General features: G+C 39.8%; 1 protein-coding gene across 4 annotated transcripts in view; it reads right to left on the bottom strand.

Moving 5' to 3' along the window:
• The window catches only part of LOC138056900 (uncharacterized), a 49,169-nt gene that overhangs the window by 6,712 nt on the left and 17,331 nt on the right, over positions 1 to 25,126 (bottom strand). Inside the window, exons 1-7 of one of the 4 annotated variants that reach the window (XM_068902841.1) lie at positions 21,295 to 21,345; positions 18,707 to 18,990; positions 14,956 to 15,205; positions 12,034 to 12,325; positions 11,748 to 11,863; positions 11,001 to 11,190; positions 8,409 to 9,247 (exon numbers count right to left, since the gene is read on the bottom strand). In XM_068902841.1, coding sequence (XP_068758942.1) covers positions 9,165 to 9,247; positions 11,001 to 11,190; positions 11,748 to 11,863; positions 12,034 to 12,325; positions 14,956 to 15,205; positions 18,707 to 18,990 — 1,215 coding nt within the window. In that variant the 5' untranslated portion in view covers positions 21,295 to 21,345 and the 3' untranslated portion in view covers positions 8,409 to 9,164. Of the gene's footprint in view, positions 1 to 8,408; positions 9,248 to 11,000; positions 11,191 to 11,747; positions 11,864 to 12,033; positions 12,326 to 14,955; positions 15,206 to 18,706; positions 18,991 to 19,576; positions 19,782 to 21,294; positions 21,346 to 25,126 lie in introns of those variants that run through there. The other 3 variants (XM_068902840.1, XM_068902839.1, XM_068902842.1) reach the window with 3 other exon arrangements.

Below are 25,126 nucleotides of genomic sequence, written 5' to 3'. Positions count from 1 at the left end.
TACTCACAACCTGGCACATTTGTTTGTCACCAATTAATTTTGTTATATGATGCCTCTTCATGAAGAATTTTTAGGTCAAAAATTATAATAATTAATAATAATAACAACAAAATATTATTATTATTGTTTAGTTATTTATTAGTGTGACAATAATTAACAATTGTCCTGTATTAACATGAAGAAATAAACAACATTTAAAAATTTAATTTAAGACTGTTTTGACATACTTGGGACATACGTGGGAGTGCGCGATGGCCTCATGGTTAGTGTGCTCGACTCCGGAGCGAGTGGTCCGGGTTCGGTCCTGGCCGGGGACATTGTGTTGTCTTCTTGGGCAAGTCACTTTACCCCCACGGTGCCTCTCCTTACCCAGGTGTATATAAATGGCCACCGACACAATGCTGGGGGTAACCCTGCGATGGACTAGCATCCCATCCAGGGGGGAGTTAAAAATGCTCCTAGTCACTTAATGCTATGGAAACCGGGTATAAGCACCGGCGTGTTGGGTCATTGGCTCGGAAAGTGCTTACCTTAAATTACCTTCGACATACTTATTCCATCTTCAGTTGTGATGAGTTTGGATGAATTGATACATTATTCCCATACTTACAAAAACAAATTAAATGGATTAGCTAAGATACTTAGCTACTATCATCACAACAAAGCCATTAAAAATGAAAAAATGAAAAACAAAAAGTTTGTTGTACACTGTAATTTAGAACTGAATAACCAACAAGACTTAACTGAAAGAGATAGGGCAAAATGTTGTAGTTGTTGGTTAAGAGTAGGTTTGCTGCATTTGATATGCAAACCTTCCTTTATTTTAATGTTAAAATGCAAGATATTACACCCCTTTAAGCATTCAGATACCCTCATAAAATTGATGTCTAATAATTCTTGTGTCTCCAGAAAGTTACCAAGACCTGCTTTGTCACTGCATGCAAGGATTTAGTGCAATTTCAGCAAATTTGGAAAATAGGTTCATTATCAATGGATTCCTTAATTTTGCTTTGTCAGGAGTTCCCAATTACCAAAGTATGCCAATTACCTGATGTTGCTGCATGTGCTGGGGTGGGACTGGTCGCACTAGCAATGGAGGTGGGTGGGTAGCCATCACTGTTACTGGTCGCCCAGGTGTCTGCTGATGAGGAAAGTGAAAATGCCCATCGACATATCCTGGCGGGCAGCCACAGTGAGCATGCTCCATGAATGCTGCCGTCTGCTGTGAGTGACACCCAGCTGGAGAGTATACGTGGTGTGTATGAGGCCCAGGAGGACATGTTGAACAGTAGTGAACGCCACCATGTTTTGACAGCAGTTTAGAGTCCGGAGATGGAGACTTAGATGCATCCATCATCACACTGCTGATTGCTGGTGCGATATGCTGATAGACCATACCAGGAACATGTACCTCACGACTGCAACAGCAATTTTGTGAAGTGCTGTGCTTGCTTTGCTGTGTGACTTTGTGAGAAGCTTGAGCTGCACATGTACAGTTCACAGAGCCACACATTTCTTGAGTTCCATCCCCAGAAGATGAGGAACCTTGACCTAAAGAAAATTTTGAAAATGTAGTTACAGCAATTTAGCAAAGTTACTGACCACATGCCCGTACATTTAATGCTCACAAAATTGAAAAACAAAACTAAAAATGATAATAAATAAAATTGATAATGATAATGATGAAAAAAAAAAGGAAAAAATTTAGGAAATTTCGCCTTTAAAAGAGGCATTTTCCTGGAGGATTTCTGTCCTCAATCCCCTTCGTCACCTCAATGGTTCCCATGACTCTCATCGATAGAAAGAGTGAGGCAGGGTAACAATGCTTAGACTAGGCCAGAAGGAAGAGCCAGCTGGACTCACTGATACTGTTTGAGCAGATATTCAGCAATGAAATGGATATAGAATTAGGTATGGAGAAGTGTGTTGTCTTAATGATGTATCTTACAAAGCATGTTAAGTGGCTGGCCATGGTGAAACACATGGCTGTAATCAGAGCACCAACCCAAATAGTGGCAGAACTTGTTCACAGGGTAAACAGATGGTGGTAACTAGGAAGTGTTAGACTGCTGGTAAAAAGCTTTCATCGAAACCCCGTTGAAGTTATGTGTTAAGTTGACACAGTCAGAGGGGAGACAACACCTTATTAATACAATAGGACCAATGGAAGAAAGCAAAGAATACCAATATTTAAGTGGAGTGCTTTATGCTGACAACATGCTACATGACAAAAATAAAGGATAACATTGGAAAAGAATACTTACGGTAAATAAAAGAAAAAGTGGCTCCCTCAAAATTGAAAGCTGGAAACTTGACGCATACTACAAACACCTGAGCAGTGCCACATGTCACATGCCCGAAAAAGGTGATTGCATGAATGGAGGAAACAAGAACTTTGGGATTTAAATCGTAGAACAAGGAAATTGCTAGCCATAACTGAGGTGGTGGTGGTGTGGTACGACTTTATGTACCAAGGAAAGATGGAGGAAGAGACCTGATATCCACAGATGGCTCAGTATCAATCTAGAAAAGATCTCCCTAGTCTAAGAACATAGAGCTATGACCAATCCAGGGAAAAAGAACTGTTAAAAACAGTGAAGAGGAAAGGATTAACATGCAGCCAAGAAATGGCTGCCAGCTTAAAGTGCACCTAAACCCAAATATTTTTAGTCTACAATATTGATCTCTCCACAGAAAGCAAACATGTTTGGCAATTCTTACCTCAAAGTTACGCTTTTATCTGCCTGGCAAGAAGTGCAAAGTTATCAAACCTAGCAGTAATTTGGACCTACGACCGTCATGTGGAAGGAATGGGTCTCTTTTCAATTTTACGTCAAAAACTGCTTTGCAATGCAAAATTTCTTTGAAAACAAGAATGCAAAGCCGTTTGTGACCTAAAATCAAGAATAGACCTATGCTCTCACACCACAGTGACGTGGGTCCAAATTACTGCTAGTTGTGCCAAGTTTACTTGGCTCGCACAGCACAGAAAAAGTGAAATTCTGGGTAACAATGCTGAAATATGTTTGCTTTGGATGGGAAGATTTCATTAGGAACAAAAATATTTGCTACATTCCTTTAACTCCAAAAGTTTGGAAGTACAAGATACGAGCGAAAAAAACAAGAAAATCCGGGCAAAATTGAAAAAACTTGATGAAGATGCGATGTTTTGTTAAGACCTTGTGGTCATACAGACGCAGGCCCATCACAAAGGCAATTCTTACCTGTTCACGTACTTCTAAACGTCTGAATTGATCCAAAGTTTCCACAAAAACTGATTTTTTTGCTTTTTTCACAGAAAATTTTCACTTTCTGGCGAAAAAACGTTAAGCTTGGCAACGCTTAGCTCAATCACTTACCATGTAAGGTCAAACTAAGGTATATGAGCTGATAACCGAGACTGAGTGAACCAATCAGAGCACAAGAAATTCATTATGCGAGGTTGAACATTTAATAAATATATATCATATGGCAAATTTAAGCAGGAACAATTCAAAATGGTCTCACTAAGCATTCTAAAACCAGATTTGTTCTTTCATGCCCGCTTCTTCTGAATAGACCTTTTTACAGTTCTGTGCTTAGTTACCTGGCCTTTAAATGAAAGTGAGGCTGGATTTGATCTTGTTATGATACAGATCTCTCTCCTTTTCTTATGTTCAATGTTGTTTTCACACTTATTAGTTGGAATTTACATAAGAAAAGCAATGAGGTTTCTGTCAAAACAAGGTCATCTCTAGCCTCACTTTCATTCATAAGCCGGGTAACTAAGCACAACTATAAAATGGTCTATTGTATCTGTACTTGTCAGCTTGAGGTTAATTCCTTGATACAAAAAAAAAACCCAAATTGACAAGAACCAACATTTGCCATGAGATACTTTGATAATCATAATTTATAACACATATACATAGAGACTGATGCATGTTGCTAGTCATCTACACAACTGGAGATCTTGCTAGATAGACTGTGGTTATGTTTTTTAAAATTTTACTTTTAATTCTGGCAATACATTATAACAGGGAATCAGAAATTCTTTACCAGCCCTAATTAATGCCAGACCAAAAGCGTTTTATATTTATAGTTAAGTTAAAATAAGAATTCACGTGGTGACATCTTGAGTTGTACACCCACTAGTCCACCCTAAGACGGGAGTAACTTTCTCTCGAGGGATGGGTGGCAGCGTATAGTGTAATTAACTGCTGTGTTGCAGATTTAAACTGAGTGATGAAAAAAAAGAGGTCTCCGATTTTACAAATAAGCTCACATAACAATTACTTTGACTGACGACTTTATTGTAAAACTGCTTTCTTTTCCTTTTCAAATGACATTCACTAACGGCACTCATTTTAGGCACAAGATAACTTGCGGTTAAGATTTTAGGCTTTTAGCTCGGCGGAACTTCACGAACAGATCCTATTGTACACGCAAGACGTCTGTTTGTTGGCCGTTGGCAAACAAAGCAAGTTTTGTGGCACTAAATGTAGGTAAGGTCATCACTGAGCTGAAGTTACTGACCGTGGTTCCTCGAAGACTCGTTGTGCTTGACGTGACAGCTACTTCAGCTTCGCTTGATTTGATATTCGCCATGAAATTTTTTCGGGATATTGAGGCACAGAATTTGTAAATCGTTAAGCCCGTTACTTTTCTAATGAGCGGACAGGTTTTACGGCTACAAAGAAGCGAAACAGAAAAAAACCAAGATTAGAATATTTCTTAAGTAAATTGAACTCATGAAAACAACGCATTAAATTCAAATTTTTCGTTTTCTTTGTGGCATGCGGAAGAAAGCAACGCGACGGAGGCAGGAAATTCACTCGCTTGACAATTTCATGTTTGCTCATTGAAAACTGTACACGCTTTAGTATTTTGGGTATGATATATGTTTGATCAAGAAGAAAACCTCTTGTTACGAAAGAAAGGGGCCATAAAGAGGACTTAAATCGAAGTCTGGGGGAAAAACCGCGTTAATTGATTCAGACGCCATATGGCCTCGATTTGAATAAATTTGTTCAAGTCTCTGTCTTCCTTGTTCGTGAAATCGGGATATTTTCGGTAAAAACTGACAAAAACCCGACAAAGAGGTCAATAAAAATTATCCTCTTGTCTTTAAAAGGTTTTTTCCCATCGATAACTACATTGATTTCCTCCAAACTCTCGCTTTAGCTTGCTTCTTAGCCCACCACACTATAAACAACAACAAAAGGCCGCCCGAGTAAACAACAATAAAAATGGGTATTTCAGTTTCAATTGAGACATAAAATACACCAGGAAACCTCTAATAAGATTTTTAAACTTGTCAAGGACATGAAATCTTCTTCCACTGAAGTTTAAGGAAACCATGACCCCACACAATCATGAAATTTATACAAGATAAACATTCAGATATTCAAGCCATTGTTGGCAAGAAGGCACGTTTACTAACCTTGGCCGCGACGAATTTCAGTGGATGAACCCGAAAACTTGTCTCTCCTGTCATTAAACTTGCAGTGGTGTTGCGTTAATTCGTCTGCCAAAACCTGGAACACTTTTCAAGCAGATTTTTAGCGACTGCGAACAGAAATATGGAGCAATTTATCTTGCTAAACAATTGCAGCGCGTTGTTGTTGATGAATTTACTTTGAGCCCCAAACAAAGCCTCGATTTGCATCGTGACGTCACGTTATTGGCACCCGTAAATAACAACAAAAATAAACATAGGAAGGCCAAACAATAGGTCTCCCACGCCAGCAATCTGTTTTTACGCCAACTAAACAAAATATCTGTTTGAGAGAATCTGTTCCCAGAGACAAATTCTTTCCTCTTTTCATCTTCATTCAAGAACGATTCACGTCCAATTTTATTTCGACCGACGAATTTGAGTAATCCACGCGCTCTATTTTACAATTGTCATCCTAACTACGCGCCAGGCGAAATAATATTTTCTAGCGGAGTAATTTTTGATAAAGCTGGTCTAGATCTGTAGTCATTTTCTCCTTAAGTTAAACGTAGACAACACACGACCTTGGGTAAAGAAATAACTTTTCTGAAGGACAATCTATCACATTTTGCCCGCATTTGATTGGCTCTCGCCACCGCACAAAATGACAAGATCTAGTTTTTGCAAACATAAGGATTATTGTTTTTCCAGATTATGAAAACCCGCCCAGCTGAATTTGCTATCTGTACGTGTGAATTGAACATAACCACGTGCTAGCTACTTCACTAGTTTTATTTCTCCTTTCTAAAAAAAACTTGCAAAATATAGTCGGGATTCACAAGGGCGTTCAAAAAGTAATACCATTTGAAAATCGAGGAGGTCATATCGCATTCTGTTTATCTAGGAATTACAGGCTAGTAAATTCAAACATGCTTTGTTTTGTGTAGTCTCCTCGATGAAACTTGTTTGTTATTCAAGCGTCTGTTCTCCAAAAAGAAAAACAGAGAATTTAAATTTGAGTTTCGACCATTTTAATCTATAGAAAGTCGCTAACTTATGATGTTTTCACGTGCACTTTCAAATTCGAAAATCATTTTAAAAGCCAGAGAGTTTTAAATTCTTATCAAAGAAAATTCGCCATGACCTTCGAAAAAAATTATAATATCGCAATTGTACTTTTCCGTTCGCAAAAAAACAAAGAAAAACAAAATAACCCAGCGTGAAATCTGTGGCATTCTATAGACAATTTTCATTTAGCCGAGGTATTAAATCTACGTCCTGTGGCTTTTGCTTTTGTTTTCAATCTTTTCTCTTTTTTAACGAGGCGTTAAGTCTGAGCTCGCTTCCCCGTCGACCTCTTCAAGTAATGCAATATTCTAGAACATTACTGATTTTTTTAGCTTCGCTTGATGTTTTGAGGCTTCATAAATTATTTGTGAATTCGGTACAACATTTTGTTTTGATTATCTTATTGCCAGCCATTGCCTCTCAAATCGCGCCACATTTAAATGGAACAAAATTGAAAATTAGACTATAACGCCTTTGAATCAGTCTATCAACATAGAATGGGCCAATCTGGGATTGGATATTTTTTGGACGAATATGAATAATCTTGCGCACCAACGGAGTAAAAAAATACAAATGAATATTTAACGTAAATAAAAACACACAAGTTCCTCTAGGTACATCAACACCGAGATATTATCAAAGAATCTTTTTTGCGTTGTGGCTGAAGATCATTTGGTCTATGTGAAGAGGACAGATTCAATGAATCAAAGAGTGTTGCGTGCGTTTTAGAGGAAATACTCTGTGTTCATAAGTGTTGTTATTTGTCAACTTCTCGTTCATGGCGCTCAAGGCTTTGTTATTTCACAAACCACGTGCCAAAAACGAAAATAATTGGGAGGGAATGCTCTCGTCCAATCATATCGAGTTTACACGAGCGCTTTTGAATAGAATCGCACATGCTCTTAAAACTGTTTCTAAAGAAAATGAGTGATGCCAAAAATAACCTTTATTAAAAAAATAATGATTATAAATTTTGGTTTCTGCGTCAAAAGTCTTGTAATTAACTTGGAAAGAAAACCCGTACGACAGTTTTATCTAAAACCCTAAGGCGACACTTGTAGTTTGAAAGATAAATGCTAACCCGTAGATCACCGAATTTGGTTACACGAAGTGAACCATTACGAAAAATAAGGACAAATTTGGAGGAAATTCGGTGACCACACCTCTACGTGTTTAATTTTCGTGCGAAGTCTTGACCCATTTAAAAATTCAATTGATGTTTTATTCCTCGACTAACATCAACAGAAGGAAATTATCTCTGTGCCTTTACGAACCGTCACGGAACGCGAAAGTAATCGAAAAAGTTAGCTCCCAACAGAGGAATCCATTCAATTTTTTAGTAGTACTTGGATAAAACCAGGAATCGTTTGTTAAACTGGTACTAAAAGTTAAACGAATTCTTAAAAGTCGAAGCAACAGCTGGTCTCCCAAATAAAAACAACCAGACAAAAATTTATAAGGAAGGGCAAAATGTGACCACACGACTTTACTTTCATCTCTTTCGCTCGTTATATTATTTATATCACTAAACACATGCATGTGTTGCCGGCAAACAACGCAGCCGAACAAAGACTCAAGATGGCGGAATCTTACACACCGAGAAGGCCACGGGAACGAACCAGTGAAGATATGTAGTTCCCAGAGTCTTCTCGTTTTTTAACATGGCGGCTTTCGTGGACACGCGAGATAGTTGCAAAGTTTGCAAAGGTAAGGAAACAACTGCTATCATTGATATACTGTATTGAATCCTTATCTGTTATTAAAAAAAAAAAAGAAAAAAAAAACATGACACGTCACAAATTGATCATTGCAGAACGGACGGATTGTATTACAGTCCAACAGCTACGGAGGAAGCATATCGCAAAATTTGGCAAAATAAACAAATCAGTGATCTACAAAGAAAAAAATGACAATTAGCGGGCAGTTCTTTAGCGGAGCTATTACCCCGGTATATAATATTATTTATTTATTATTTATTTATTACAATTTATGGCAACTAATTAACGGTAATAATAAAAATAAATAAATAATAATAATAATAATGATAATATTTTTCAAAAAGAGCCATTGGAGTTTCGCAAAAGAGCAAAAGCCCCCATACAAGGCGGAACACCGTAGAACACAAAAAGGGAGTTGATAATGTAAATTGACCACCGTACAGGGATTCTAAAAGCTGACGTTTCGAGCGTTAGCCTTCGTCAGAGCGAATACACCGTAGATACTCTTTACATAAAAATATTATCTTAAGATAGGTACTATGTCCTAGATACAATTAAAAATGCAAAACAGTCAGGCGCAGTTTGACAAATCATCTAGACCCGGCAATTCCATCAACTGACTAAAGATCACCTAGATACCGCGCAACACCGCGCCGTGAAATGAGTGCAAGTCATCATGACTAAAGCGAACTTAACGTGGTAGACAGTTCCAGCTATCCACAATTCTATTGAAATATGAATTTTTAAAACTGGTGGTCCCAGCAAAGTTTAAAAAAAAACTACGACATTCTTGGGCATGAGAAGCACAATCTTTCCGAAAAAGGACTGGGTACTGGATACAATACGGTTACACAGGATACGCAGTCTGTCACAGGCTCACCAAATTTTGAGGCGGCCTTCTCCTTAGAAAATCGACATTGGATAGAGTATATCATAACAAACGGGTTCCCATCGTGCAAATTCTAGGCCGAAGCCGCCTGCGAGTTGATTTCGTTGGTATCATCCATGGTGGCTTCAAACTCTTTCCACTGATCGTCTGACAATTCTGTAAGAGCAAAGCAAGTCCCACGTCAACTACCATCTACTATTCTTAGCTATCTGTTTCTTTAAACCGACCTGAATCTCGAGTAGAATTCTTGTTGTCAAAAGACATGTCTGTAATTCGATTGTTTTCTTTACAAAAAGTTCTTCACCGTGACGTGGTGTGTTTGAAACTTTACGGTCTTTCCCAACACAACGGCAACACGGAAAAAAAAAGCCTTAAAAACCTGGCCCCAGTTGTTCAAAGGTCACTATCTGTTAAAAATAAGGACAATTCTCGATCGTAAAGAGAAAATATGCAAAAACTTAAAATAATGACTCGCACCATCTTCTGGGCATAGGGATGGCGCAGTGGAGAGAGCACTCGCCTCCCACCAATGTGGCCCGGGTTCGATTCCCAGACTCGGCGTCTTATATGGGTTAAGTTTGCAGGTTCTCTGCTCTGAACCGAGAGGTTTTTTTCTGGGTACTCCAGTTTCCCAGTCTCCTCAAAAACCAACAATTGACTTGATTTGCGTTAATTTTTAATTTCAGCTTACAGTGTACCCAATTAGTACTCCAGCGCTAGAACGACTAGACATGCACTCAAATAAAGTTCCCTTCCTTTCCTTCGCGCTCAATTCGAAACTTCTCAAATAGAAGGAGTGTTTGAAAACTATCAAAACATCACTTTTAGCTATATTAATTCAGAATTTGTACGAAAGAACTGTGCAATTGTGCTACTGCTTTCAATGCTGGACGAGTATCAGACAAAACGCACTCGCAGTCTATTTGCGCCAACGTTTTGAAAGATGATGATGTTTTAACGAAAAAAAAAAAAAAACACTGGGAAAAGTTTTCTTCATTCATCTCAATAGATCCCCATTCGGTCCTTTTACAGGAACAGATTGATTTGCTCTCCATAAAAGTGGCTTCATAGATCGGCTTGTTCGGTATAGCATGAATCGCAATAAGATCATGGGTTCAAATCCCACGGAAGCGTTACTTAAAGCGGGGGAGGGGGGAGGGGGGTTCGGAGAAAATGTATGGCGCTGAGCGACTGTGCCGGGGATTGAGCGTTTTCACATGACGTCATGGCAGCCATGTTGGTGTTCCAAGACAAAGGAATGGCGGCCATTATGGTGTGCCAAACTAATCCTCCGGGAATTGAACTCTATTTTTATGCAAATACTTTCCTTTGTTTCAATAATACAATATGGATACTGGTCAAGTGAGTGAAAACGCTCTAGTAGAAAGATGACGTTTTGAACGTTAGCTCTTCGTACGAGAGATTAAACAAGGAGCAGGAATGGCTTATTGTGATGTCACTCGCCTCCCACTAATGTGGCCTGGGTTAGATTCCGGACTCGTTTGTTACGTTTGTTGTTGGTTCTTTACTCTGCTACGAGAGGTTTTTCTCCGGGTTCTAAGGTTTTCTCCTCTCCTCAAAAACCAACATTTCTAAGTTCAAGTTCGATCGGATGCAGGAAGGACCTCCCCGAAAAACCACTTTCGAGTGAGTGGAGCTTCCTGTGTAAACATCTTTAATTTCAACTTTTAATTTAATAAAAGGAATAGGAGCTTTTATGTCACATGGTTGAGCCACGAGATGGGTGGGAGTATAGCATCAAGAAAAACAACTAACTAATTTGCTTTAGAATGATGTTCATGTAGTAGGCTCACATAAAAAAAAACGTAATAGCTGATGACAATAACCGCCTTCGAAAACAATCTAGTCAAATTAATGCAAGGATTATTCCTTTTCTCAAATTACTTACCACTCAAGAGTTTCAACAGAATCCCGTACTCGTGAATGGCTGTCTTCGACGCAGAACCCACTCTAAGAAACCTCTGCCGCGGCCTTGCTCGAATTCCAAGTTTACGAAGAAAATCACAGTCACTCCTTGTCAGCGGTCTGTCGTTCTCGAGAAACAACTGGGTTAGCTCCTCAGTCAAAATCTTTTCAAACTAAATACAACAAAAAGACGGATCGGAAGGTTTATTATGCAAGGACGTGTTGCATCCTCAAATGTTACAGTTACTAACAATGTATCTCTTTTTAATCGATGGTGACTCGGGGATGCTCGGAAAAAAATCCGAGTGCTGCTCTTGCAGGAGTCGGACCGACGAGCTTCCAATTATTAGTAATCGGAAGTTCGTAGGTTCAACTCGTGCAAAAGGAGCATTCGGACTTTTTTCCGAACATCCCCGAGCTACCATCGGAAAAAAAGACTTTCCGTACCGGGGTCACCATGTCCTTCACTATATTAGTAATACAACCCACAAAGGTAACACGGCTTTACCTACAATTGTTGTCTAACCACTCTGCAGTGAAACGACAACAAAGTAATTTCTAACTAAAGGCCCGGGCAAACATCTTCAACATCCGTTCGAGTTTGAAGAACGATTCAACAAAGCTTAGTATTTAGTCCCAGGCTGCAGGTTCATTGAAACGGCAGTCGGCTCTGCTTCGCCACAGCTGTCATAGTGAATAACAAAAGTCTGACGAACTCAGTATAGCTTACCCACTGTAGATAAGTTAGAACAAGGCTTTTTCTCTGCAAGCCTGCCTGTTCCGTCCTCAATAGCTCTTTAATGTTTTCCAAGCGTTCACAATCATCGTCCATAAGGATTATGGGGTCTTAAATGGAAAAAGTAACGCTTTAGAGATGAAGGATAAACAGATGGTCTAATTTCTAAATAGTGCGCCTTAGCTCAGATATTGGGGGTGCAATTCGAGCCACCGCAATCACCTGTAAAATCCGCCTACTAAAGATAGCAAGCTTATTTGTGCTTTGACAAATTACTCACCATGACTTAAACTTTCCACTATTTCCAAATTTAACACAGCTTCATCGTAATCCGGTTGTTTCGGTGCCAGGCTGCGAAATGATTTGCCCACAAATTCGCCATCTTTGATATCCAACCTCTTCTTGTCCTTATCATAAACGACTCGACAAAACTTGAATAGGAATGGAGCTCGAGAATTTCGGTTCACCATCGGTGGAAGGACTTTAGTGCTAGTAACGTGTCCCGTAATCCAAGCGTTCTTGCCGAGCCAAGAGGACATTTCCGGAGCGTGGAAATTTCCTGAAACAGTTGTCTGCAGGAAAGAGAAAACATGAGATGAACAATTAAAAAAAAAAACTTTTTTTATGTAATTTTATTTCTCGCAATGACGACACTTCATCTCTCCGAGCGAATATCATTCCCTTCTCGCATGCAGTCAGCTACCTCAGACCTTCCAACAAGGGACCGTCGACAAGCCCCAACGATGTGGTTGACAGTGTCTAACAGGCGAGGGTGGGTGGGTGGGTCGTGGGTTGTGAGTCGTGGGTCGTGGGTCCCTAACCCTAACCCTTTTTTTTTTTCAACGACTGGAAATTCTCGAAACAGACAAGACCTAAGACCTAAGACAAATTTGGACCGAGCACTGAGGGAGCTAATATATATCTTTTTTTTTCTTCAAACAAACACGACCCACGATCCATCACCCACGACCCACGACCCAACCACCCACGCGATTTAGCCTCACCCCATTTGGTTCCTTCTGCAGGTACTGGAGCAGAGATTTCGTAAAACAAAAGAAACAAAAGACATAAAACCAAAGAACTCCAAATAAAGACTAATCCCAGGTGACCAAAAATACAATTTCCAGTACATGCAGCATTTCACAATACAGCGTTTTCACGTGACGTCACGGAGGCCACGTTTGAGTGCCAAAACAAAGAAACGGCGGAAATGATGGTGTACCAAAGCAATCCTCCGGGAAGTGAACCCTATTTTTATGCAAATACTTCTTGTTGTTTCAGTAATGCAATATGGCTGCTGGTCACGTGAGTGAAAACGCTCCATACATCAATGGTGCCGCAATAGTGTTTTCACTCATGTGATCAGTGAACTTGTTTTTCCACCGAAACAACAGAAATCCTTTGCATGATAATAGAGCTCAATACCCGGAGGATTAGTTGGTTACACCAACATGGCTGCCGTTCCATTGCTTAGCAACAACAATATGGCCGCCGTGACGTCACGTAAAAACACTCTAAACCGACTTTCACATTTAGCTACAACCGAGTGTGATATTGTGTATGAGAACGACTGCTGAAATTAACTTCGTATGCAAGCTCTAAAAAAAAACACTTGTTAACTAATTGTTGTTCTTAACGCCTTATGACGTTCCGTAAAGCAAGGAACGAGGGGTAGGTAAGAGTTTTTCGCAGGCTTAAGGTGATTCCCTAGAAATAGAACTTGTCATAGATTTCCGATAACACTTTGCACACTATTATAGCATGTACAAGAGATGATAAATATGTGATAAAAAGGGGGGTCAAAGTGCTCGTTTCCATGGTACGATGCTGACGAATACGACTTTTTAAGCCACTTTGACAAATTGGACAAATTTCGCTCGATTTTATAAATGTAATCTCTGATATAACGCATAAGAGCCTGAGGTTATTCTGTGGTTAATTCCCGTAAGTACCTGAAAAATGTATTTGAATGCTAAGAGAGATTTAACTAGGGTGTGTGCTGTTGTATTCTTAATGGCTCCTTCCATACAATTTTATGAAATTGCCAAAAAACTGGCCATATGTTTTTTTGCTACTCCATGAAGACATCGTTCTCAGCAAAAATATGAAATAAAAAATCGGGGTCACCGTACTCTTTCAGGAGAAATTAGCCATTTCTTGACGGATTAAGCTTGGCGTCAATGAAAGTCCGCCATTTTATCAATGTGCGCGAGCTAATGCGCGCGCCAATGACGCAAGAAATTATGCGCAGTACGATTGCACAATGCAAAACTAGGGAATCACCTTAAATTCGGTTACGAGATACAACAGGATAAGTTGTGCGCATTCATGTTTTTAACATTCCATACATTGTCTGCATACGTCGCGCGGGAAGCCTGGAAGACTGCTCAATCTCCAATTTCTCCTTGAAATAAAACCCCGTTTACCTCCTGCTTCCCAATATTAGCCCAATATTTTATTTCGTTCCCAACCCCGTTTCCAATATTAGCCCAATATTTTATTTCGTTCCCGACCCCGTTCCCAATATTAGCCCTCCAAAATGTTCTTGAAACAAGAGGCTAAGGGCAGCCTACGATTTGTTCGAAGGACTTTTAGCCGACTTCCTTTAAGTTCAGAGTATTTCAGTGGGTTTTTTTCTGTTACAATATCTTGGTAAATATCCAGTTTCAATTCCGTAGTCCGAATTCCACAGTCCACAGTCCGTGACCCACTGATAGGGTTACGTTCAATCGTGGACATTTGTTTACATTTAAAACTGTTGTTAACGGCACGGTCCAATCAAAAACAGAACACAGATGCTTTACAAGTCTCTACGATGATATTTAAAAATATTTAACACTTTTTCTTAACAATACTTGAAGAACTATAAGTTACGATATATGTTACAGAGTCATATGGATATTGCATTGCATGCAACGAAAACACAAAAACTCGTTTCTGCCGGCCACGCACACAATTCTTTAATACAGATTTATTTCCCCATTCAATGGGGAAATAAATTCCTCCGAAAGGAGGAGATACCGAATTCGAATCCCACTTAAACTGCGTTCTACGAGATCGCGCGGGACAGAGAAATCTTACGCATGCGCAACCACAGCGTGACCCGAAAAAAAAAGCTCAAGTCAAAAAACGGAGTTGAAAGCTCCAAAGTAAAAAGTACAAGCAGTTGAGTTAAAGAAACTTTAACAGTATCCCAATGTACCTGATGCATCCTGTTTCCGGCCAAAACGAACTTTGAACTATAGACCACGTCCGTTACAAGAAGCAGGTGTTGACCTTCGAGTGGCTTCATTTGGTCAGGATTCAACGGCGCAGCTGAAAGAAGGTCACGGAGGTCTGGGTCCAAGAAATATTCTTCGGTCAGCTCGCCAAGTTCGAGGTCCCCGGGTGTATCGTTTGTTTTCAGTTCCACTTCTCCGCTGTCAAATCCCCCAATAGACACATCCAAGCCACTGTCCAATTGGAAATACAAAAGAATAGAAGTAATGTCTGCTACGAGATGAGATATCATAATTGATGAGCTCCTGTAGCGATTAATTTTCTCATCCCAACAGCGCTTTTCTCACGTACAAAAAAAGCCATTTCCGAGTCCATGTCTGCCTCCTCTTCAAAGCGAGTCTAAGTGCGAAGTTTTTGTGATGGTAATTAGTTCTACTTTACATATGAATGAGAATTAATTTTCATCAGAAAAAATTTCGCACTTAAACTCGTTTTGAAGAGAAGGCACACATGAACTCGGAAATGGCCTACTGAATCCATTTTAAGACGCAATTGTTTGGTAATATGTAACAATGTGTTAAAAGCGGCTAGTCTGTTTCTCAATTTCTAATCCTTCTGTCTTCGGTGACTGACAAAAATAAAGACATGTACAATTCGTTTCAAACAAAATTAATAGGATAAACCCTCAACAACGACACGAATTTAAAAGCCATAAATCTTAAGCCTCGTGCGATCAAGCCTCTCTAAAATTCTGAACGTGACAACAGCTTGTCATTAGAGACATCTCAGATGGCTTAGTCTATTTGATAACGGCTGCACCCTCAAATATAGCAATTACCTACAAATATAATAGGTCTGTAGCCACAAATTAGCTATTAACAAAAATGTTGATAATAAGAGCGAGTTTAAAGTGCCCCTATAATAAAAAAAAATCAGTTCCTTTTTTTCTTCAGATTTGGAAAGTGTGTTTGCTTAACACCTGCCTGACAAAATTGTGAGCTTTAAGTTTTGTTCAAAGGCCGTTTACTTTGAGTGTAAGTCTTATGTTTCACGGTCCGCCATTACTGACCGATTGGATCTCAGAGGGTTGGATCCAAGGAAAAGTGACGTTAAAGGCTCACTGGCTTAAAATTTCAGCGTGCGAATGCAGCTTATTATATATGTACCCAAAAACTCCCGTGCTGCATATCGTATTCCTAAACTAGTGAGCCTTTGACGACATTTTGTCCTCGATCCAGCTCTCTAAAGATCTTAAAGTTAGTAATGGCGAACCATCAAATAGGAAAATTCCAGTTAAAATAAACAGGTGTCTTTTTGAAATCAGGGCTTAAAACTTTGGTGGCTTCGTGTTTAGTTAACACAGTTTTAAAATCCAAAGAAAAATAAGAATTGATATTTTGGTCACAGGAGCACCTTAAGTAAGTGCTCAAAACGGAGTGCCGGAAATAAAGCTGTAGCCAATCCTCGTCACAAATTAGGGCGCTTTCCATTTGACAGAACTGACCGGCCAGACAGGGAATTTGGCAGGACTAATTCTACAACGCTTTCAAATTAACACGCTTCGAAGATGATATATGCTTCTCCGTCTGGGGTGGAAGCTGAATAATTGGACCTCGATTATTCATTATTCTTTGTGTGTTTAGTTCGAATTATTCATTATTCTTTTTAAATTTTTGTAGGTTATTCATTATTCATTGTTGTTATTCATTATTCCACTGGCACATTAACTGCGTTATTCATTATTCCGGCGTTTTCAGACCCAATTATTCATTATTTATTTATACTCGTTATTCATTATTCATTATTCAGCTTCCACCCCCGATTCTCCGGAAGAATACGAGGGATTGTCATGCAAGTTTCCCTTCAAATTGTTGCATTTTCTTTGACGGATCTGGCCGGCCAGTTCTGAGAAAAGGAAAGCGCCCTTAGTCCAGTGGAATCGCACGCACTCAGTTGGTCACAGACTCGGAGATATTTCAGTAGCGTAGTCAAAAGTGACGAACCCAAGATCTGATTACATTTGCGAATAATTGCCTCAAACGAACAGGCCTTCTGATAGGGTGCGATTAAAAAACGCAAATCATGCGATTTTTTCAGGGCAGATTGTGCGATTAGAAAGGCCAATTATGCGATAAATAATGTAAATTACGCGATTTTTTTCTCAGCAATTTTAAGCTTGTTTTATAAGGTTTCAGGTTAAGAAAAACAGTTTTTTGCTGCCCTAAAGACATTTTGAACACAAAGGAACAGTAATTATGTATCTCGATCGACATTAGTTGGGATAAATAAAAAAAATGAGGTCTTCTGCACTACCGGTGCACCACGTTAAAAGTTGAAAGGACACAGCTAACATGCCAAATGAATGATCAAGGTGCTTGTCAACCACGAACTTCCGAAGATGGTCAATCACAATAGGGCCATACCCCCATTTATACGAGAGAAAATAAGCCGCGGCTTTCTCTGGCCGCGGCTTACAGAAGACTCGAATGTTGACCCCGTATAAATGGTACAAAATCTATGTTCAAGTCTTTTTCAAGCCGCGGCTTATATTGACCTGGGAATATATATTCGTATAAATAGTTCGTTTTGCGTATTTTGTACCCCGTGGCCAGAGTAAGCCGCGGCTTACTTTCTCTCGTATAAAAGGCCCTAATATTGCACGACGAGAAAAACATCAGTCCATCGTCCACGTGGAGAGTACCTGTGAGGTACTTTCTTGCTCGATCGTGAGCCGTCAGATTGGGCGGAAGGTGGGAACTTCCTTCTTCGTCGAAGAAAAAGCTAGCGTTTTCACAACAAACTTATCCATGAGTAAGTTTTTATCAGTTTTCAACGAAAGAAACTACATTTTGCCGAAAAACTTAGAACTTCGCTTATTTTTCACCAATCTCTTCTATAAGAGAAGGCAACTGTGTCATTTCAGTGGTGTGTATATTAAGGCGTGTTTGTGTTGCACCAATAGAAGGAGACTCGTACCAGGTCCCCGACATGAAAAATAAAGCCTTGAACTTCGAATGTTTACGAAATCGAAGGTGACAAAGGTCTTTTAGCCTTTTTCCAAGATAAAGCATCTTAAAAATGGCGTATTTATGCAGGAATTGCTAAGAAACGTGTTGATTTATGTTTCATTTTATGAATGTTGTGCGTCCTTTTGTGAATTATGCGATTTTTCGTGAATTGTGCGATCGGATGCGATTTGAGGTCGATTGTGCGAAATCGCACCATCGCGTAATATCAGAAGGCCTGAACGAAAGTGTAAACGTAGAGTCATCTTCCAGACATCAGCAACGTACTTTTCTTAGAAATTCTCTCCTTTTTTTCATTCAAGGAAGGTCAACTGAAAACCCAAACTGAGGTACCCTGGGTTTGACCAAATCATGTTGGATTTAAATTTTCTGGTTTTCTTGAACAAGAATGACAGATGGCAAACCCCGTCCAATGAGAGCGTCGATGTCTAAACTCCGCGGGCAGTTAAAGAATCCACACACTCTTCGCGAAGAGTTGGGGAAGACTCAACTCGTTCCCAGGACCTCTCCCTTGGATTGACCAGAAGCCAACGGAGAAGTCCTAGGAACTAGGTTGGGGAAGACTGAGGATTTTCATGTGATATATCGAAAGGTAAATCCCCTGAGATAGGACGTAACTCAACCTCATCTACAATCTGAAGAACACTATAGGAGAAAATGAACAAAACACTTGCCGTCAAAACTAAGTCACCACGGTCCACCACGTACCTGCTAACTTCTACTACTTCCATTTTCTCCAGTCTCTTATTTTCTTTCTTAAGTTTTGACAAGCAAACGTTTTGAAAAAGTTTCCAGTGGTTTTTCTCGACGTAATTCTCCAAACTGGCGAGAAGAATCATTTCCGCTTTGCCAAATGGTCGCTTCCACCACTTCCGCTTCCGTCTTACGATCAGCGCCAACGGAAATAAAATGTTTGATTGGCCGTGGTAAGCTGGGTAGTAGTCCTTTCCGAAATTCTCCGTAATAAATGCCCGGATGGAGTCTTGCGTCATCTGAAGAGAGAGAAAATGGTTCCGGGTTTTGCGGTAGTTCATACACAAAGAAGACTAACAAACATATACAATTATTGATAATTAGTGCACAGTGACCAAAGTAGCACAGATAAAATATGAAAAACTGTTTCAAAAAGTCCAATTGCAATCCGCCTTAATCTTCCTCAATTTTGCCCATATATGCCTCCTTTTAAATTTTCTGTTCTCGTACACCTTATTCCAAAATGGCCGCCATTTAGATATTCTTTTGTTTTCATTCAAATTAGACCTTGATGCCCCGTTCCAGTCAAAATATTCTTGTGAACTTTCAGCTCAAGAACGAGGCATCAAGGGCTAATTTGAATAAAAACAAAAGAATATTTAAATGACGGCCATTTTGGAATAAGGTCTAATCAAACCTTGCTTCAATGTTCTATTTATTTTTACGTTACCGTTGATTTGTCTCTTCATTCCCAGTCGCTGAATGTGGCTAAATTTCGCAACACAGCATCTTTAAATAACAATGTTCTCTGTCGTAACAAAAGTGCGAGTGTTCCGGTGCTATTACTTGCGTCGCTGGTGAAAACAAAATACCCCGCAAACTTACCGTACGGTATCTATTGATTAGGCTGCCGAAAATTGGGACAACACGGGCGATGGAAGCTGAACAGCGTGCTGCTCTGTGTTATTATTTCGAATAACTACCGATGTAAATGTGTAAGTTAATGCACATTTGAAAAGCGCTTTTGAATCCTCGCGAAAATGAAAGTTCAACTATCGTATTATGCCTTTTCCAAGAAGAAATGATCACAGCCAAATTTGTCACAAGGAAAAAACCGCAGAATTTCAGCCACTAATTAACAAAGACACAATAACGAATTACGTGGTTTGATACACAGCCAGTATTCATCAAATTTATCAAAGCCGACGTTTTTATATGGGGGGTAGGGTACAGCTACACGTAGGCTATCAACGACTTGGTGAAAGCGATGAACAGGGGCCCGTTTCTCGAAAGTCCCGAAACTTTACGGGCCATTTTCGGGTGTCACAATTCCCTTTGTATCTCAAGAACGGAGAGGATGTAAGTCGTCAAACTTTACGGACATGTTTCTTTTATTTGGCTTGAAAACATGTTAAAAGATCGGCTTTCCAAAATTAGCGGTTAGCAGTTTCACAAAGGGGCTTTTTGGGCCCGAAAAGGTTTCGGGACTTTCGAGAAACGGGCCCCATGGCCGGGTTATCCCGTTTACTCTGCGCAAACCGCCCCGGAGAGAATACTTTCAGTTTCCCAAGCATCCCGGCCACAGAAGAAAAGAGCACATCCTATGAACAGGACAGGAGGCTTTCACTGAAGGGCACAAAAGTTTCAGAAAAGTATCTGGAATCTTTTTGTTAATCCTCATCTGTTCACCTACAACAAAAAAGTTTATCCGTTTCTTCTCGAAACTGTAACGACCTCGAAAATGTTGGGGGAAAGCTGCGGTATTTAGAGCGACAAACGAGCTAGAAAAACAACGTTGCGTTTTGTCCAAGAAACATAATAATCCATCGTTAAAGTTTAGTGGCGTTAAAGTTTAAAAAAAGGACTTTTAACAGGATAGCGTTTCTGCCACTGAGCCATTTTTACGGAAACCCTCCAATAATAAAGAAGGAATTCCCTCCCAGTCAACTTGCTCTCTCTAACTCCATGCACTTTTGTTTGAATTACTAAAGAATGCCTGAAGATGATTTTCACTCCAAAGACACTCGATTGTTGCATAAAAAAAACGTCTTGTTAGGATAGTGTAATTACTTATACCACATGGCCTTTAATTTGAATTACTAAATAATGCAGATGACTTTCCCTATAAAAAGAACAAAGAAACTGCCGGATTTATGACACCTTATTGACACTATAATAAGTTCCTGTTCTAGTAAATCACACACATGGCGGCCGACCACGCATTCATGTGGCTCGCCATTTCTCGGCATTTCCTGGTAATTTTGTAGGCATCTTGGTAAAAGGAAAAGGAACTTTATTTAAGTGTCAAGTCGTTCTAGCGCTGAAGCACTAATTGGGGACACTGTAAATTGAAATTAACAATTAACGCAAATCAAGTCAAATGTTGGTTTTTGAGGAGAGGGGAAACCGGAGTACCCGGAGAAAAACCTCTCGGTGCAGAGTAGAGAACCAACAAACTCAACCCACGTATGTTGCCGGATCTGGGAATCGAACCCGGGCCAAATTGGTGGGAGGCGAGCACTCTCACCACTGCGCCATCCCTACATTGCAAGTGTTACTAAACGAGACTAGTGCTTAACTAGAAAACTATATGGTTTACTTACGCGCTAGACATTTCCATCTTTGATATATATATTTAGTCAGTTTTATAAATGTCAATTTAAACAGTGTATATTTATATTTCAATATCATGTTTTAAGGAAGTGTGAGATAAAGTCTTGTCTTGTCTTGTCTCGTCTCGTCTTGACACATCACAGCAGAGATAGACCATAACACAGGAAACTCTATGGCCTCGTTTCCAAGAAATGTGTGCCGGTTCTTTACAACGAGAGTTGTCAAACGTGACCTACAGTCTGTAATATTTATCGGAAGAGAATAATTGCAGAATACCCGGACAATCGAAGCAACGTTATCTCGTTCCTAGCTACAAGGTTACGTGCAAGTGCGTACAGTGTGGCTACGCGGCGACGTGGCTACGTGACTCCGTATCTCAGAAGCGAGGCGACTATGTAAATTTCCATTGTACTTTTGTCTGTTGCTTGGATCAGTGACGACCATCGCTGTGGATGTCGTTGAAAAATGAAGTCTGATTTTATTTAGTTGAACGACTGCTATCGCAGTGCCGCAGCGCTGTAGTTGTAGAATAATGAAGTCTACGTGAGTCAAGAGCAAGACGATCTCCTGAAAAGTGTAGTTAACCGAACCGCAAAATGAAATCTAAAATTCTACGAAGTGCTTAGGCCTAATCGCTGAAACGAGCGCTTAGGCTTTATCAGTAAACGAGTGCTTTCTTCTTCACACGATCTCGTGAAAAGTGCAGTTGACCGAACCGCAAAAAGAACGCTAAAATTTTTTCGAGTGTGCTTAGGCCTAATCACTGAAACGAGCGCTTAGGCTTAATCAGTAAACGAGTGCTTTCTTCTTCACATAGTATTGCAACACGACTGACTATCATTTCAACGACTGACGACTGCAGGGCTGTAGGACTGCGGGCGCAGCATTACAACACGACTGCGGCACTGCGGGAGCAGTTTTTTACGTTAGATATTTTGTGGGCCGGGTGTTCTGCAAGTAGCCTTTAAGAACGAGTTATACCCTAAGGTTTTCTGGCCATTGTTTGAACTCAACCAGTTAGCTACAGTTTGCGCATTGGCGCGTAACAGAGTAGCCGCGTGGCTGCAACTTTTTGAAGTGCTTTGGAGTGGCCGGGTATTCTACAGTTAGGAGGGAGGCATTGGGGTCTATTAGAAACCGAAAAACCGCACAAAAATTGGCCCAAAACTGAAAAACCGAACTGAATTTCCATTAAAACCGAAAGTTTACAAACCCGGATTTCCAAAACATTAATCGATCTGATACATTAGTGGCACCTGGAGGATATGGTATAAACTACTTTATTTATTTATTTATTTATTTATTTATTTATTTATAACAACTTTATTTGCAAAGAACATCGCAAAAAGGGTGCTGCCAGGGAAGAACTGAATCCTCATATACGGCAACCCCCAAAACAGATTAGAATAAAAAAAATATATTAATAAACATTAAATATAGAAATATTAGGAAACTATAAAATATAAATACATTATACGGTCATTAAAAATATTTTAACTATAAACATGGAGAAAATGTAGAATATTTACAAAGAGTAAAGAAAAATGAATGGATAAAAAGATTACTGAGTCACGTTGTATAAATAACTTTTAAGACTTTAATTTCATCACTGTATATGGATGTTATTTGTGAATCAGGAATACCTTCTAGTCTCGCGTCTAGTCTTCTAGACGTGAATACAGAGATTCGATTGAAATCTTGCAGCAATCAGTCGACCTGCGACCTGTATTGACTGCCAAATGGTCTAACATAAAATTTCACAGTTTGTTACCAGTTTTCGGTGGTCACCGAGAACTTAGCTTGACGTTTACTGTGGTAAGTAAAAAGTAATTGACTTGACGTCTGTGTTTGGAGTCTATTCGAGACCTCCCACGGTACGCGCTCTCGATTGAGGAAACCAGAAACCAGAAACCGAACAGGCAAAACCGAAAACCGCGTTGGATACCAGATCCGAAAATTTTGGCCGAAAACGGAAAGTCAAACGAGGAAAAAAGGGAAAACCCAGGCGAAACCGTAAGAGACACAAAAACCGAAAAACCGGCCTAAAAAGTGGCCAAAACCGAAAATCCCAACGCCCCCCTCCGTTAGATATCTTTCATCAGTGAAGGTAGTTTTATTTTCGCGATGCGTTTTAAAACAGGTATTTGATGCCAATCCACACTCCGAGTTTCCGGCCCTTTAATCCCTTTTTATGATGTAATGTAACCCAAGACATCTAGAGAATTGCTAAAATTATTTTTTTTAATCTTTGACTCCTTTCGTCATCGACATTTAAAGAAATGTGGTTGAGAAGGCTAAATGATTGAGGCAAAAAGTATTTTGCGGAAGCACGGATAGCAGTTATGTTCCCCGAGTAATTACAAAAAGACTGTAAAACTGTGCTGTTAAATGGAAAACGATCTTTAGAAAACATTAGGGCTGTTGGCTACCGTTGGTCATGGATCAGCCAGCGAGGAATTATGTCTGTTTAGTAAGAAATACCAAACGTAACAACACGTCTTCGGATTCAATGCGTGAACCGCGCTTTGGCAAAGACGCAAAATTAAATGAAAAAGAGCGGGTATCGATAACACCAAACGCACTATAATCAAGACCTATTTCAGTTCTTTAATTCGAAAAACATCTTCACTTGTGAAAGATCAGGGGCACTGTAAAATGCCGAAAAGACAGGCACCCAATTTTTCCTTTGGGTGTCCCTGAAAGATGTCAGGGAATCTAGAGAGAGGTAGCAAATACTGTTACTTAAATCCCAGCAAAAGCAGCAACATCAACAGCAAATGACAATCGAAATGTGTTCAATAATATATATAAATAGATAAATGAATAAATAACGCGTCATTTGTAAATACGAAGGCATTCCTTTGAAACTGATTTGAAATGTTACAAGCTACAAAAATGGTATCTTTAGTACGAAACTGATACAACACACAAACATGTTTAACTCATTAGGTCGTCACAAGAGAAACGCACCGATACATTTTCTTCACTTAAACCTGAATGTTTCGACTCTTGAGACAAAAATCGCCCACAGCCAAGGGATTAACCAACAATCGAGAGCATGACACTATCGTTTCCTTATTAGACATCGCACGATGTCATGTGCGAGGGTGGCTTGGCAGTATTTTCAAGAAATTGTGTGCTGCGTTGGTTTGGAGTGGAGACTCCAAATTTGGTATAAACAGGCCTGATTGGTGATGACGCAAAAGGAAAGGCAAAGCCCTTGGTAGCCTGCGTAGCAAGCGTTTCCGTGCTGTTTCGGAGCAAAGAAAGACCGAGGAACGAGATTCTCGGTTTTGGCCTCGCGAGAAAGGAGACGAGAGGCAAAAAATGAAAGAGGGCCATTTTTCGCGCGGCCTTTGCTCCGAAACAGCACGGAAACGCTTGCTACGCAGGCTAAGCCCTTGGGCGCTCCTATTCCAGACATTTGGGAACACCGCTGGCTCGAGATTTCTGTTGGGGAAAAAGATTGTTACATTTATTCTACGGCCTAGAGGACACGAAGACGAGGATAAAGGGGGAAATGTTAGTAGGTTCCAATGACGAGGATGAAATCTTTGCAAGAGCAGCCAGGGGCAGCCAACTAGCAATTCTGGGAAATATCTTTCGAGGTGCACCAAGAGTTCGGACATTTTTCGGAGAAAAATTTCGGATTTTCCTGTATATTTCGGAAAAGTGGTGAAGAGTCCATAGAAACTTCGAAACCACATTGAAGAACACTAGAATTTTACTGAACTAAGAAAGAGTCAACTGTGATATTGGAAATAGCATTTATAACTTCTATAATTTTTCCAAAGTTTGTTCCAGAATCATATTTTAAGCAGA

This window comes from Montipora capricornis, chromosome 7 (genome assembly GCF_036669925.1).
Source record: "Montipora capricornis isolate CH-2021 chromosome 7, ASM3666992v2, whole genome shotgun sequence".
In the NCBI taxonomy this organism is placed as follows: Eukaryota; Metazoa; Cnidaria; class Anthozoa; order Scleractinia; family Acroporidae; genus Montipora; species Montipora capricornis.
Note: the sequence above shows the minus strand (reverse complement) of the source record. Positions and strands in the feature narration are given on the sequence as shown.